At 32.6% G+C, this 16540-nt stretch overlaps 1 protein-coding gene across 2 annotated transcripts in view; it reads right to left on the bottom strand.

Moving 5' to 3' along the window:
- Positions 1 to 16540, bottom strand: part of ANKRD13C (ankyrin repeat domain 13C) — a 79694-nt gene that overhangs the window by 5789 nt on the left and 57365 nt on the right. For both annotated transcript variants that reach the window (XM_010989024.3, XM_031465379.2), the window contains 3 exons: positions 8654 to 8733; positions 7283 to 7381; positions 4633 to 4733 (listed from right to left, as the gene is read on the bottom strand). In XM_010989024.3, the coding sequence (XP_010987326.2) occupies positions 4633 to 4733; positions 7283 to 7381; positions 8654 to 8733 (280 nt within the window). The remainder of the gene's footprint in view (positions 1 to 4632; positions 4734 to 7282; positions 7382 to 8653; positions 8734 to 16540) is intronic.

Here is a 16540-nt window from a genome sequence, read left to right as displayed (position 1 = left end):
TCACAGTTTATTCTTCTTTTTCAAAATTGTTTTAGCTGGTGTTATGAGTTGAATTCTTTCCCCTACAAAAAAAGACACTCCAGTCCTAACCCCTAGAACCTAAGAATAAGACCGTTTTTTGAGACAGTCTTTGCAGAAATAATCAAGTTAAGAGTCATTAGACTGATGCTTAACCCAATATGACTAACATCCCTACAAAAAGGAGAAATTTGGAGACACACACACAGGAAAAGCACATCATATGAGGATGAAGGCAAAGACTGGGGTGATGCTTCTACGAGCAAGAAAAATCACCAGAAGTTAGATTTTTCTCCCATAGTCCACAGAAGGAACCGACACTGCTGACACTTTGATCTCAGATTTCTAATCTGCAGAACTGTGAGACAATATATTTCTATTGTTTAAGACACTCACAGTTTGTGATATTCTGTTATGCAACCCTAGAAAACTAATGTAAATATTCTAGTTTCTTTGCCTTCCCATGTAAAATTTAAAATAATCTTATCTACATCTACAAAAAAATATTGCTGTTATTGTGATAACAACTGTCTTAAACCCATGTATTTCTTAGGGAAGAACTGACATCTTTCCTATGTTGGGTCTTCCAATCCACAAGCATGGTATGTCTCTACATTTGTTTAGATCTTCTTTGATTTCTTTCAACAGTATGGTATTGTTTTCAGCATACAAATACTGTAAATGTTTTGTCAGATTGACACCTAAGAATTTTCCCTTTTTTGCAATTATAAAAATGTTTAATTTTTAATTTTGGTGTCTGTGTTCAATGCTAACATACAGAAATGATAATGATTCTTCTATCTTTAACTCCTATCCTACCATCTTTCAGAGCTCATTAATTCCAGTTTGTTTGTAGAATGTTCGGAATTTCCACTCACAGAAACATGTCATTTGCAAATACAGATTTTATTTCTTCCTTTTTGCTCTGAATGCCTTTTTTTCCCTTTCATTTCTTACTACACTTATTATCTTTTAGATTTCTGAAGGGTCTGTCATGCTATCCTGTTTCATTCCATATATTGGTCATTTATATTTTCTCTCTTTTTTTAATCAATCTCGGTACAAGTTTGTTGATTTTATCAATCTTTTCAAAAACAACGGCTTTTTGCTTCACTGACTTTCTCTGTTTTCTTTATTCTCTTTCATTTATTTCTATCTTTATTATTTCCTTCCTTCTGTTTGCTTTGGGTTTATATGCTCTTCCAAGTTCTTGAAGCAGGAGTTTAAATTACTGATTTGAGACTTTTTTCTTAATGTATGTATGCATTTAGTGCTATAAATTTCCTTCTTGGCACTGTTTCAGCTGTACTCTACAAAGTTTCGTAATTTCACTTTCACCCAGTTCAATATATTCTTTTCCTTTGAGACTTTACCTTTGATCTATAAATTATTTAGAAGAGTGTGTAACAGAATACCACAAACTGGAGATTCTCCTGTTATCTTTCTATTATTAATATCTAAATTTGATTCTACTGTGTTGGTTTTCAACTCTTTTTCAATTATTGAGGTTTGTTTTATGGCCCAAAAGATAGCCTATCTTGGTATATGTTCCATGAGCATTTAAAAAAAAAATGTGTATTCTGTGTTGGGCAGACTGTTCTATAAATGCCAATGAGGTGCTGTGGTTTATGGTGTTAGAGAGCTGTTCTATATCCTTGCTGATTTTCTTTCAAGTTGCTCTATCAACTGTTGAGAGAAGGGTGCTGAAGACTCCAAATATAATTGTGAGTCTATTTTTCCTTTAATTTCTTTCAGGTTTTGCTTCACCTATCGTGCAGCTCTGTTGCTTGGTGTACATACATTTAAGATTGCTATTTTTTTTTCATGGGTTGACCCCTTTAACATTATATAATTTCCCCCTCATTCTGGTAATTTTCTTTGCTCTGAAATCTACTTTATCTAATATTAATATAGCTAGTCATGTTACCCTCTGATTAATGTTTGCATGATGTATCTTTTTCCACCCTTTCACCTCAGTTTGCCTGTATCATATTTGAAGGGAGTTTCTTGAATATAGCAAGTAGTTGGGTCATTTTTTTCAATCCATTTTGCCAATTTATTTCTTTTAAATGGTCTATTTAGACTATTTACATTTAACGGAATTATTTATATACTAAGACTTAAGTCTGCTGTTTTATTTTTTGGTTTTTGTTTGTTGTCTCTCTTTTTCATTTACTTGTTTTCTTTTTCTTGCCTTCCTGAATGTGACTATTTTTTAGAACATCATTTTTATTTATCTATAGTGTTTCTGAGTCTGTCTGTTTGTGTGGTTTCTTTAGTGGCTGCTCTAGGTATACATTACGTGTAACTAACTTATCATAGGCTCCTGGTGTCATCATTCTAGCAGTTCAAATGAAGCAGAACAACTTTCCCTCCTTTTATCTCCCTTCACCTTCCTCCATTGATAATATAACTGTAAACAGAAAGAACTGAGAAATAAATGTAGACTGTCAAGCAACTTGGCTATGACAAGCAAAGATTAAAGGCAAGTGCTGGGTAGAGTGGAGTTAAAGGGATTATTTTATTAGATTGGCTGTATTTTAAAAAAGAGAAAGACTTTTGATTGGTTGAATTTTAAAAGGAGACAGACCTGAACAAAACCTAACAGCTAAGAGGAAGAACGCAGTACAGAAGGGGAGTTGAAAGGCAAAGGAGAAATAGAGGGAAACTGATAGCTTTTTTAAAAAGTGGGGAGGAGAACAGATCCATAGTACAAATGAAGAGACTATTAAAGCCAAAAAATGGGGGCACCACTTCCACTGAAATAGCAAAGATGAAGGAAAAGACAGGGCTTGGGGCAGAAAAGCTTGTATGAGAGGCTGGGAGTAATGAGGGAGCTATCATTTCTGATGGCCTTTTTTTCTAACTAAGTAAACAAAAAATCATCTGCTTAGATTGCGAGAGGAAGTAGCAGGGGAAGACAGGGACTAGGTAAAGAGGTTCAAACTTAGCCTTTGAGCAGAATAAGAGGAGTAACAAATCAGAGAAAAGGTCATTCAGATTCGGCATTTAAATCTCTGGCTGATTTGGAAAACATGTTATTTGTGCTATCAACAATTTCTAAATTCTTCCCCTCAATTATATCTTCCAGCCTAAATAGAAAAACAGAAATGATGGAGGCCAACCTAGGACTGGAGTTTTACAGGGTCACTTCGAAAGAAGGATAAGGAGATGAGAGAGAGAGAGAGAAGCAAATTCCAAGTACACAAGCAAAAATTATAAATCCCGTGTTAAGAAGATGGTTGTATGTCAGAGAAATGCCCACAAAAACGTATTGTAGACTTTTTTTCCTTTCCATATAATCAAAGTATTTCTTCTGCATAATACATTTATAGTGTACTGTGGAGTTTGATGTGGGTTTGGGACTTTAAAAATGTGAATACAGTAATAGTTTCATATATTGAATCCCTACTCTCTATTCTAGTTTGTCACTGTGCCTCTTAAATACAGCACACAGAAAAAGAGTCCAAGGCTTGAACTATTTTCTGGCTACAGACAATTACAGTGAGATTTTAAGCCTCTGCAGAAATGCGCATGTAATGATCCCTCTCCATAGTTCAAACACTCGGCTCCTGTTCGCTTTAGTTTTCTAACCATTTCTGCCTAGGCTTTCATCACTGGTTTTTTCAGGTTCACACTGGTTCCCAGTGCTTTTCATCACAAAGGGAATCTAGACTGTGAATATGTTTTAAAATCCATTTTAATTCACAAAATGTATTCTCAAGTTTGGAAAGTTGAGGCGGTCAGGTTTAATTTTTAGCAACAGAAGCATTACTTCTGGCAGTAAAGTATTTTGGCCTAATTATTCTGAGATGTGGTTTTAGTAGTATTGAGTGAAAAAAGATAAAATATATCTGAGGAATTATACAAAGATTATATTTACTATATAATACCCCACCCACCACCCAAAAATGTAAACACCAAAAGGGCAGGGACTTTTGCTGTCTCTCATCCCTAGAAAAAGGTCTGTCACACAGCAAGCACTAACTAAATATTTGATGGCTGGATCAGATGGTATTGAAGGCTCTCTTGAAGCTTATATCAATGCTAAATCCAAGCCTCAACTCCTAAAGAGCCTTTAAACAGCGTCTTGTTCCCAGTTTTCTGATACAGTTAGAAAGAGAAATATGTACAAAAATGAGAGTTTACTGTTTCTAAAGATCGTTGTTTAAAATGAAATTAGGTTTAAACATTTAAGACCGAAAAATAAAATGTGTTTAAGTATTACTTTATCCTTGAATATGACTGTTGACTACAGAAACAGTTCCACTGTTCAGAAGCTCAGAATTTGCTAAAAATTTGCACTAAAATCCCGTCTCCCTACTTCACATTAAAAATATTATCACAGTGCATCGTAAGTTCACCCACATCCTCTTGAATGAAACACCTGCATCTCTCTTACATTTAACTTAAATCAAGTAGAACTTTCATCAGGCACTTTACATTTACTTTGACAAAACATGAATATCAATGCATGCAATTATAGGAAAACTGTATAAAAATATAAACAACTAGGAAACCCATTTTCCTTCAAAGCATATTCCTTATTAAATGTTAGTAAACAGCTTCATATTTCTAACAGATACTGAACTTACATGTAAATTTTTCTCTTACCTAGTTTTACAGGAAAGCCTGGAGGAAGCTTCATCTGAACAAATTCTCTAAGCTTGTTAAAGTGCTTGAAGGGAGCTATAACTTCCAAAACATTCAATAATCTGAAAAATGGAAGGAGAAAAAAAAAATTTCAAATCAGTTTCATTGTATCCTTATGTTGTTTTATAACTAAATGCTGCAAACTTACATAGTATTACTGACTTCCAGATACCAAAGATGAGGAAATAATACCTCCTTCCACTTCTTGATTTTTTCTCTTTTATTATTCTTTTTACCATGTCAAGTTTGTAACTTTTACATTTCATCGTGTAGCCATAATTTCCAGTTATTTGACTTTAGATCTGTATTTCAGCAGATTCAAGGATCACGCCAGTCTTTTTCCTGAAGTCTACACATTCCTCAATTCTTTAATTAGCCTCACTGTTTGGATGCCTAAATTTCACTGTCAATTTTTTCGTGTGTGAAGGGTTCTTATGTGGTTAGTATTCCTTGATTTCCTGCAGGTCTGATAAATGAGTGTTTCTTTTTTGCATACTTAAAGGGAAATCTGACTGGCACAAAATATCATTTATACTCTTTCCCTCTGAATTACAATTTCACAAAGTCTCCTAGCATTCAATATTACATTAGTCCTCACACTTTTTTTTGGTTGGATGAATTTCATTTTCAAGTCATATTATTTTTCTTTCAAAAAGGGCCCATGACTGGTATATTTATTGAATTCTTCAGTTTTCCTCATAATTTCTTTGATTTTTAAATGAAATCTCATCTATATATACTGTAAGATCACACTTGCTTTGCCTCACAAATATCAAAACATGAAAAAATGTAAAGCCAGGCTGTTTTTTACCCCTTTTCTGCCTGAATGCCTTTAGATCTCTCTATTAACTATTGAAGCCCAGTAGTTTAATCAGGATATTCATTGTTCCTAATCCCTCTCTATCATTTTTTCTTGGGTCCCAATGCTGTGCTACAGATTTAGTTCTCCCATTTAGAGACATTTTCTTCTATCATATTTTGAACACTATTTTTTCACATTTTGGAGGCTTTCTATATAAGCGGAACAGCAATAATCCTTATAGTGAACCAATGGCCTCCACAAATATTACTCTCAAGTTCCTTTAACCTCTTCTTTCACGGAATTCACTAAAAACTATCAAAACTTAATTTTGGCCACATCTATTCTGTTTATTGTTGCTTCTAATGTATTTGTTTTACAATAGTGCTATTTAGTGCTTAATTTACTTCCTTAGCTCAGCAATTTCCTTTTCATTTCATTCTATTGTCTTATCCCATCTTAGAAAGATCTAGTTTACTTATTTCATGTTCTTCTTATGTTTTTCTATATTATTTATATGGAATTTTCTTCTGTTCTTTAACAGGTTTTACTCTAGAATGAGTTCTTTGTCTGGCTTTTACATACTATGTTCCTTATATTACTTTTTTCAGGGGGAATGGTTATAATTGCCACATCTTAAATTCTAAGAGACCCATTTTTTTTTCACATATTACGTCTCTGAAATTAGGTAACTCCTAAAATTAACAGCATCATATAATATGCCACATTTTTCTTCTTCATTATCATATAGATCTGGTGCATCTTGGAGTCATTTGGGTCTGAGATATGATAAATTATGCAGATTTGTATGTATGGCTAATTCCTTTCCCACATCTTCTGAGAACTATTTATCTATCTCCCTCTCTGATCAACAGGTGAGGACCCAATTCTATCTACTCTTCTAAAGCTTGGCTAATGGGGATTATGAGATGTGTACAGAATTTATAGAAAAATAATAGTTCAGATCTATTCTATGAGAATTTTTTTTACTGTATTAGGCCAAACTGGAAGTGGAAGGATCTAGGAAGGAAAGCCTAGGGCTTCCACTCCTCCCCTCCTTTAGTGAGAAGCCTGAAGGTACAGTTCTGTCAGAGCTACCTCGAGCTACGCACCTCCCATTCCACCCGTCTCTCTAAATTGATGTTTAATGAGCATCTGACGAATACAGGTTTGGAAGGATATATTCAAGATGTTTAATGGAGTATTGTTTATAATGGTGACAAACTACAAATCACTAAAAATGTTTAACAGTAGCGAGATGATAAAATAAATGACAATGCATCAATACTGCAAAGTAACAAGGAAAGAAAAAAAGACGCTAATTTAATTATTGTAAGAATGCTAAGATACACTGGCACTTCTAAAAGAAAAAAAAGAAACTGAACAAAATGTAAAATGTAGACTATTCCCCCATTTTTACAAAAAAAAATAATAAAATGCAAAAACACAGAGAAAAATCCAGGCAAAATTACACCAGTTATTTACCTGTTAACTACTAGTGAGGTGGGAAAAAACTGCTATTTTTAGTCTATAAACTTCCATACTGTTAGCTTTTTTACAATAAGCATGTGTTCAGGTATTATTTTATAATTTAAAAAGACTAATCAAAAATGTATCTGATTAAAATAATAAAAATGTTAATATTCTGTGAGCCAGAAAATTTCTAAAAGGGTGCACACACTATCAAAGCAATGGCCATATGCTTTTCACATTTCAAAGGCCTCAAATGCACCACTAAGAGGCAAATATTATTATAGCCTTTAGAATTTAACAGCTTCTTTCATAAACTTGTGCAGTTAGTAACAAACTTACGACTCAATTCCCAAGGGAAATTCCTGGCTCATGGCTATTGTGGCTTTAAATGTTTTCTTACTCTCCTTGCACAACAGTTCTCTACCCAGATGAGGAGCTCTAAAATGAAGGGAAAAAAAAGAGAGAAAAATATATTAGGAAACCTTTCCCACATGCTATCATCCTCCTAAGAAGAATCTGTCATCTTTCAGTGACATTCATTAATATTTCAATTTTTCTTACTCTGAGCATACAAATAAATTAAAATTATGCTAAATAGGAATGAGACATGTATAATAAATAAGACAAGGGTAACAAGAAAAAGAAAATAGCAAAGCATAAAAAGTTTAGAAAAAAATGATCAGAACCCAGAAATTTTCATATTGAATATAATTTTAATAATCACTATTTTTAGGAACAAAACAAATCACCACAAAAAAAAAACTTTAAAAATACAATCATACATCTTTAAAATCACTTATTCAATTCAATCTCTTTTACGCTCTACAGTTCTCAGCACTGATGACCAAGAAGTGATGTAAAGAATAAAGAATTTTATATCAATCATAGAATGTTGTAAGATGGAAACATTTTAGAGAAGTTAGGAAAGTATAATCATAGTAAACCTTTCAACACCAAAAGAAGAAAAAAAAAACCAAAACTTTATCCTAAGCATGGGGGGGCAAGTAATTTTTTATTCTCCTCCAGAAGAAAATAATATTTTCTACAAAGGACTGTAACTTTTACATGGTCAGTCAGAAAAAAAACTTTTTATGTATTTATTCATTCAAAATAAACTATTCATTCATCATTCTTTCAGTCAGTAAATATTTACTGGATACAAACTACGTACTAGGTACTCCACTAAGTATTAGCCAGTGTTAACACAAAGCAAACGTCTTGTGTAACGGTAGTGAGAAATAGCCTGGCATAGACTGAAACAAAGGGATGACAGGAGATGACCTTGGGAAGGCAAAAAGTAGATAAACAATGAATGACCTCATACACCTTACTAAAGACTCAGGATAATGACAGAATATCAAGTTCATCATTCAATGAAAAACTCAAATAAGCAACTGCATGGGACAGTTTCTCACATTTTATTTCCTTAGAACAATGCCCTGCGGGTTTTCTGGTGTTATATAAACTGGAAAGAGGGAGGTAAAAAGAAGGCTCTACAACTTACTCAAAGAGAGCATGTAGTTGGGGATACTTCTCCCTCATCATGCTTCATCCATACGTTTAAAAGGTAAAATAATTGCTTTAGACAAAACTATACTAATAATTCTCTGTAAAATAAATTTGACACCTAAATATTCACAAATGAATGTTTTTACAGAATGTTTTTTCTAAAAACCAAAGAATATATAAATAAAACAAAACAACACTTACTTTCCATTTTCAGCAGATATATATTCTTCCCATGTAATTGTGTTCTGAGGAGGAGGGGTAAGGGACTGTCTCCGAACCGGCTGCCAAAAAATAAAAAGGAAACAAAGAAAAAGGGAGAGAGAAAGAGAGAAGCAAAGAGAGAGAGAAACCAAGAGGGAGGGAGGAAAGAAAATTGTCACATTTTTAAAAATATAAAAGTAAAACAATAAGCTATAATCTATTTAATCTTTTCAATATAATGCTTTAAAAACTTCTGAGATAATTCCATGGTGACATAAAGCTCCATAAGTAATATTTATTACCATTTTTTAATCTCAGAAAGTATCAAAGTAGTAAAATCTATGCATTCAATATTTCAATCATCTAAAATATTCCTGGCATTATGCTAGATCTAGCTGAACACAGGGACTACAGAGAAGTATAAAAACCAACCCTGACTTCAAGGAGTTTATAATTAAGATTTGGAAAGAAAAAGCCCATATAACGAACAGTTACAATTGAACAGTTAATTAGAAACAGTTAATTAGAAACCAAAAATATTATATGACTAAAGGCCAAATGAGCTTACAAAAAACTGGGTAGTAGAGGGGTAGAAAAGAGAGCAATCTTCTATGGACAATAAATTGAGACTAGGGGATTGAGGCTCAGATTTAAATGAAAATAATATTTTGGACAGGGAGAATTGAAAATGAAAACATTAGGTTGATTTGAATTATGGAGGGAAGTTAAAAGGGGCAGCAACAACAGTGGTAAAGGTCATGTCAGATTGTAAAACTGACACCTGTCTTTGTTAAATAAGAATCTGGATCACTGTAGGATGAACTGACAATGAAGAACTAAGGAAGTAGCAGTAGAAACTGAAAATCGCAAGGAAAAACAAGACAAATTGTAGAGCAAAAGAGCAATAAATGATAGAATGATACAAAGAACACGATAAACAGTAACACTGGGACAGCATCCCATTCAGAGAAGTACAGTTTTGATATAATGAGTGTAAGATGTTAACACACATTAGAGGTGTTAGAATCAAAGATTTTGAAGACACAAAAATGAGCTGAAATCCCACCCAGCTCCACTACCTGGTAGTGTGTGAACTGGGACAAGTTATTTCATATCATTGTCAATTTAACTCTCCTGCAAAATGAGAATATGGCCACCTACTTCATAGTTAAGAATTCAAGGAGATAATGTATGGAGGAGTTTAGTGCCTGGCACAGAATAAAGGATGTAGTGAAAAATAGTAACTATTTTATACTGGGAAGTTCCTAGAGGGCAGTTACAAAAAGAAAAAGAAGAAATCAGATTTAGAGGTAATGACTTAAGAGTTCTCTGACTAAACAAAAAATAAGAAAACAGAGGACTGATGACTGAGTCCTAAAATCTATACACATTTTTCCAGCCATTAGGAATAGTCATTCCAAATAGTAATTAGGAAGGAGAGGACACGCCTGTTCTTCAGATCCTAGGAATGGCAGAGAAGTAAGACAAAAAGGCTAGGTCTGGGATTAACTCACAGAGCAAAGAAACCACACAAACTCAGATTTTCTACATGAGAGAAACATAAATTCCTATCTTGTTTAAATTACTTTTATTCTGGAATCTCTAATAAGCAGCCAAATTTATGCCATAACCAGTACCAAATACGATATATAAAACGGAATACTACACAAAGTAGTATGGCAGGTAGCAATGGCTATTAGTAGAATGATAAATGGGCTTAATGGGTAGTCACTATCATAAACACTGTGGCAAAACACTAGGTAAAACAGTGTCTTGTGATGCTGCAGAAGGTAGGTAGATACATGCTAACAGAACCTGTAACAAACAGGGGAAACGACTGAAAAAAATCTGACTGCTGCTCTCACCTAGAACCGTAGCGAAGGCTAATTCCACTTCCACACAAATCTCTATCCAACTTAAGCAGATCATGATCAATTTCTCTTTTCAGAAGACTGCTTAATATTGTCTATTCTTGCTTTCAGTCTATTTAATACCTGTATATATCTGGCTATAACTGGTTTTATATACCTACACACACACACACACACACACACACACACACACACACACACACACATATGTATATTACCATAGTAAAGACTTATTTTCCTAGCATGATTGGATATTGTGGCATGTCATTTTTTTTTTTTTAGGTAATAAACTTTTCTCTAAGCAGTTTCTACTATTTCCAATAGAATTCTTTCTAAATTATACATTATACATTTCCTATCTCAGTAAAGAGACTGTAATGAATCTAATTTAACGTTTTACTGAGCACTTTATCACATCATTATGAACGTCAGTATTTGACACTTGAGCTGAAGCCGTCAATATTCCCTCTACACTACTCCAAAAGCTATCTAATGAAACAGGAAGACATGAATGCTGCCATAGGACACCAGATGGCTTTCTAATATTTTTTTATAGCTGAAATGACATCAAATCTTCCCTACAAATTAAATGCAAATGTCTAATGCCTCTTTTCCTAGAAACAGATAAGAAATAGTTTTTAATTACTGCTAGATTTGCTATCTGCTGCTAGATTTGACAAATTCTAATATCTTACATGGCAAAGGTTTCTGGAGGTGTAAGACATTCAAGTATTTTACATCTATGGATTCCTATTTAATTTTATATACTAAAAAACATACATAATTACTAGTAGAACTTAACAAAGTTATTAGTGTTTTTATCAATGACTGTCTAAGGTATAAATGAGGCATTGCTCCCTCTTCCAACAATAATTGGTTAGAACAAAGAGAAAAAAACACCAAAAACATAGGAGCAAGTATTCATGAAATAAGAATTTCTGAGCACTTAAATTTTACTATAAAAATATTGTCAAAAATATGTACCAAATATTAGAACCACATTTGGAAAGAAGAGAGAACAGGAGGATGGCACAGCAAAGTTAGTTCTAAATGGCAAATGATTTCTCCTAAATGCTACCTATAAGCTATTTCTTATACAAATTAAAACAAATGTTTGGCTGGAAGAAGAAACCCAAAATCTATTTATTTAGAATAAAGAATATAAATTCATTCTGAAAAGGACTAGACATTTATTTTTAAGAACTGAAATTCTATTAAAATGTGGCTCTAAAAAATAACATTTTCATGTCTTCTGAAAATAATAGTCATACATATTTTCCAGGTTGTTGAAATTTTCAATAATGCTCCAAAGCCAAAAATATATTTTTATTAATATGTGTTCTATACACATCACTGAAAAAATAGCACAATACTGATTTCTACTACATTTGCCAATAGTAAGGTTGCCTCAATCATTTTCTATATTTAACTTCACAAAATTTTGAAAGAATTGCTAAGACATGTTAAACATGTGGGTACACAGAAAGAAGACAGTATAACAAAGGCAGGCTGGGAAGCAATATACTTAGAGCAAGAACAAGACCTTGGGTAAGGGTCCTAGAATCAAAACTCATCTTTGCTACTTATAGCTTTGTGACTTCAAATATATTAATTTCTTCAAACCTCATTTTCCTTTCTATAAAATTAGGCAATGACAATTATCTCATTAGGTCACTGTAATAATTAATAATTAAATGAGATAATATATGAAAAAATACTTAACACAATGCCCAGGCCAACAAAAACTCCAATGTTTTAAACCAACATAAACAGGGAAGAAAAACTTGTTGCAATGAATATGGATTTAACTTTTAAACTATAGAAGCCAAATTTATTTTTAGGGTACTCCATTCAGATTAAGCCACTGAAAATTCCTTTGTTTTTCTCCAATTTAATATAATGCTTTATACATAATGATCACTAATTAAAATACATACTAACCTATATTTGACTTGATTTGCAAGTTAATATAGCATATGTCAATTTCCACACTTGATTTGTTTTTATATTACCCACAGTGACCCAGCAGTCATTATTTTTCAATATTGGTATATAATATGTTTTCTAAGACTCTTTTTAAGATTTCTAAGCACAGTTCACCATGACAATGAGAATGTCTCTTGAATTCGACACATTCCTTCCTTTACTCTTTGACGTCCTATTTTTAAACCTTGCATGTTAATTTATATATACCTTTCCCAAAAAGCTTATTATTTAGGTTTAAAGGAACTATATTCCTAAAGTTATCTACAAAACACATACAAAAATTTCTTTTTTCCTTTAATGCCCACTGACGAATATAATTAAACTGGTATCAGTTCCATGCTGTTTTCCATGTGTTAGTAAATTCTGTGTCTAAGAGAGAAAAAAAATAGACAGCTATTTGTATCTTTTTTATAATTAGACTTATCAATTCTATTTTGATATTCTTATATCCTGCACCTTACCTGATTCAACCAAATCACATTATATCTATAGAAGAATTTCTGATAGAATTACTATTTTCTTTAAATTTCTTCTAAGTACTTATAACTAAACTCCAAAAAGATTCTCAAATATAATTCTTCAAGTCTTCTCTAACAAAAGTCCAAGCAATAAATAGTGAGATATATTTTTTCTTTATTTTAAAACAATTAAAAGTATAATCTTAAAAGATATATAGAGGTAACAAATAAAACTAAAGCCATAGCTCTTAGTAGTTCTTAATGAATTATTTATGCCAGATTAAAAATAATTTTTTTAATTTAAAAAATTTTTTGAATTAACACTAGTATAAAAAAAAATCCCTTCTAAGATCAGAAAAAAGAAATGGCAGCTACTTTCAGCACTTTCATTCAACATTATACCAATGTTACTTTCCAGTGTGATAAGGCAAGAAAAACAAATAAGCAGCACAAAAATTGGAAAGGAAAAGATAAAACTATCTTTATCTGTAGAAAATCCTAGGAATCTACCGAAAACTGTATCACTAATACATGAATTTAGCAATAGAGAAAAACCATGTGTACCTCTATATATTAGCAAAGAACTAGAAAATAAAATTTTAAAACATTATCATGTGAAAGCACCAAAAAGCACAAAATACTTGAGATAAATTTAATAAAATATGTGTAAGATTTGTCCATTGAAAACTATACAACACTTCTGAGAGAAACTACAGAAGATTTAAATAAATGGAGAGAGATACCACATTCACGAAAAATAAGATTTAAATTTTTAAGATATCAGTTCTCCCTACATAAGTTCAACACAACCCCAATAAAAATACCAGCAAGCAATTCAACGGAGGAAGGATAGCCCTTTCAAAAAAAGATGCTGGATCAACTGGACATTCAAGGCAAAAAAGCAAACCTTGACTTAAACACCATACCTTATACAAGTTAACTGGTTCATGGACTTACGTAAAATGTGAAGGCATAATACTTTAACTAAAAAAAAGGAGACAATCTCAGGGATCTGGAGCTAGGCAGAGTTCAACTTGGCACAAGCCATAAAACAAAAATGAATAATTCAGAACTCATCAAAATTAAAAATTTTTTCTCTAAAAAACACCTGTTTCATAGGATGAAAGGACAGACTATAGAGTGGAGGAAAAATATTCGCAAAACACTCATCTGACAAAGATCTAGAATATACAAAACTCCAAGAATTCAGTAGTAAAAAAAAAAAAAAAAAAAAAACCCAACTAGAAAATAGGCAAAAGACATGATGAGGTATTTCATCAAAGAGAATATACAGATGTCAAGTAAGCACATGAAAAGGTGAGCATTCAACATCATTAGCCATTAGGAAAATGCAATAAAACCACAATGAGATAGCACTACATACTATCTGTTACAGACTGACTGTTTATGTCCCTCTGAAATTCATGTGTTGAAACCCTAACCCCCCAATATGTGTATAAGCAGTAGGTATGCTTATAACAGGAAAACAGGAGAATGACAGAAATGTACTGTGGTGATAGAAATGATCTGTATCTGGTCTATAAATGCCAATATACTACAGTTGTGTGAGATTGGAGTGAAGCATACTTGGAATCTCTCTGTTTTATTTCTTAAACTATGTATGTGAACTTAGAATTATCTCAAAACAAAAATCTGAATTAAAAAAAAAATCAAGCAGGCTTTTAATGTAGAAATTGATTGATCAATAGATTCAACACCATCTCAATCAAAATTCCTCCAAGTTTTTTACCTTTCATAGAAACTGACAAGTTGAATTTAAACATTCAACAAGAAATACAAAGTTCAAGGAACTGTTTCTTTTGATTTCTGATCAGAAGTCGAAAGCTTAATTATTTAATTTAATTCATATTATTTTGTTCTATTATATAGGTATCTGGGATTAAACTATGTTTTAATTTCAATGTGAAAAACTATACTTAATTAAAATGCCATTTAAAGACCTCTTTAACAATTCAAGTGCATCAGGTTACAATCTCTGCCCTAAAGAAAATAAGTTTGTGTACTCATCCCAAAATGGTTTGCTGCCAAAATTAAACAAAGGTTGCAATAAGCACCACTACAACAAGATCATTAACTGTAATAAAATTTAAATCACATTATAATGCCAAAAAAGTGGCCTTTCTGTCTGGTCAACCATGGGAGAGGGTAGCAGCTTTGTCAGAACTAAGCTTATCATTCCCTCTCTCGGTTCATCTCCATTTCTTTTTCCTGAGCATATCATGTCCTATATCTCCTACTGATCCAGAGATCAGTAAATACCAGGAGGCTTCTGGAAAATAAAGTCTAGTGAGGCTCTATCCTAAGGACAAAAGAAAAATGGGACTGCAAAAAAGATGTGGCAGGAAGGGGAAAGGATCATACTAAACTGGGATGATCACAATTTTAAATATCTAATGAGGATTCTTAAATACTTTACATACTGTACTCATTTAACTAAACTATGCTGATTCACTCAATGCATGAACTTTCTAAACAATAATATCATTTTCCTGGCACACACAGTATTGCCATGAATTAGCTGAAGCCTGGTATACTATTCTGAAAAGTGTCTATTCTTAAAACATAATCTGGCACAATACCACAGGGAGAGATTAAACATGCAAGGAATTCAAGCTTCCTCATAGCAGCCTTTAATCTTACTACAACTGTGACTCACATTTTACACTATAACCCAGCACTCCCACATATGCACATATACACAGCATATACCCCTAACACTACTGTTTTATGAAGTAATAATGGCCCATACTATGTGCTATAGTTTTTCTCTATTATCTTTATTTAGATACTACTTCCTTAAAAAACAAACAAAAAAAGGGTGGTCATAGCCCACTAAATTGATTTCATAATCTACTAAGGGGTCCCCCACCCTACAATTTAAAAAACACCCCTATAAAAATGTAGTAAAATGTTAACATTTGGGAATCATTTTTTTCCATTTTTATTGAACATTTGTGGAATTTTAATGAAGGAATTCTTTGGAAGGAGTTATTTTAGCACTTTTTTAAAAAGTCTAAAATTGTTAAAATAAAAAATAAATTTAAGAATCCATCCAATTAATCTCTTATTAGAGAATAAGATTGCAGAGGCAATTACCATGTCTCATATACCTATGTATTTCCTTAATTTCCCCTCCTCTTTCTCTACCGTCACACAATTCTTTGCATGTAGCATGCTTTCAACAAACACATACTGAATAAAAAATTTATAGGAAGGTATAGGCTAGAAATGACTTCATAAAGTAGGTGGATTTTTAGCAAGGCCTACAAAGCAGCAGCAGATTTCAGTTAGTGGAGGAGGAAAAATATATGCAAAGGTCTGTGGATTAAAAATTAACAATGGATTTTATGCTTTTAAAATGACTTTAATCCAGTCAGTAGTGAAGACTCAAAAACCAAGAACAGCTTCACAAAAAAATCACCAAGGCTATATCACAGAGAAGGGGGTACATGGTAAACAAAATCTCTGAGTGTGTTTATACAGACTCACGGAGAGCCAGGCATGAAGTCCACCCTCTCTCTCCTTAGAACATCATCAGCTAAGAAAAGTAA

This window comes from Camelus dromedarius, chromosome 14 (assembly GCF_036321535.1).
Source record: "Camelus dromedarius isolate mCamDro1 chromosome 14, mCamDro1.pat, whole genome shotgun sequence".
Lineage (NCBI taxonomy): Eukaryota > Metazoa > Chordata > Mammalia > Artiodactyla > Camelidae > Camelus > Camelus dromedarius.
This window is presented reverse-complemented; position numbering and strand designations above follow the sequence as displayed.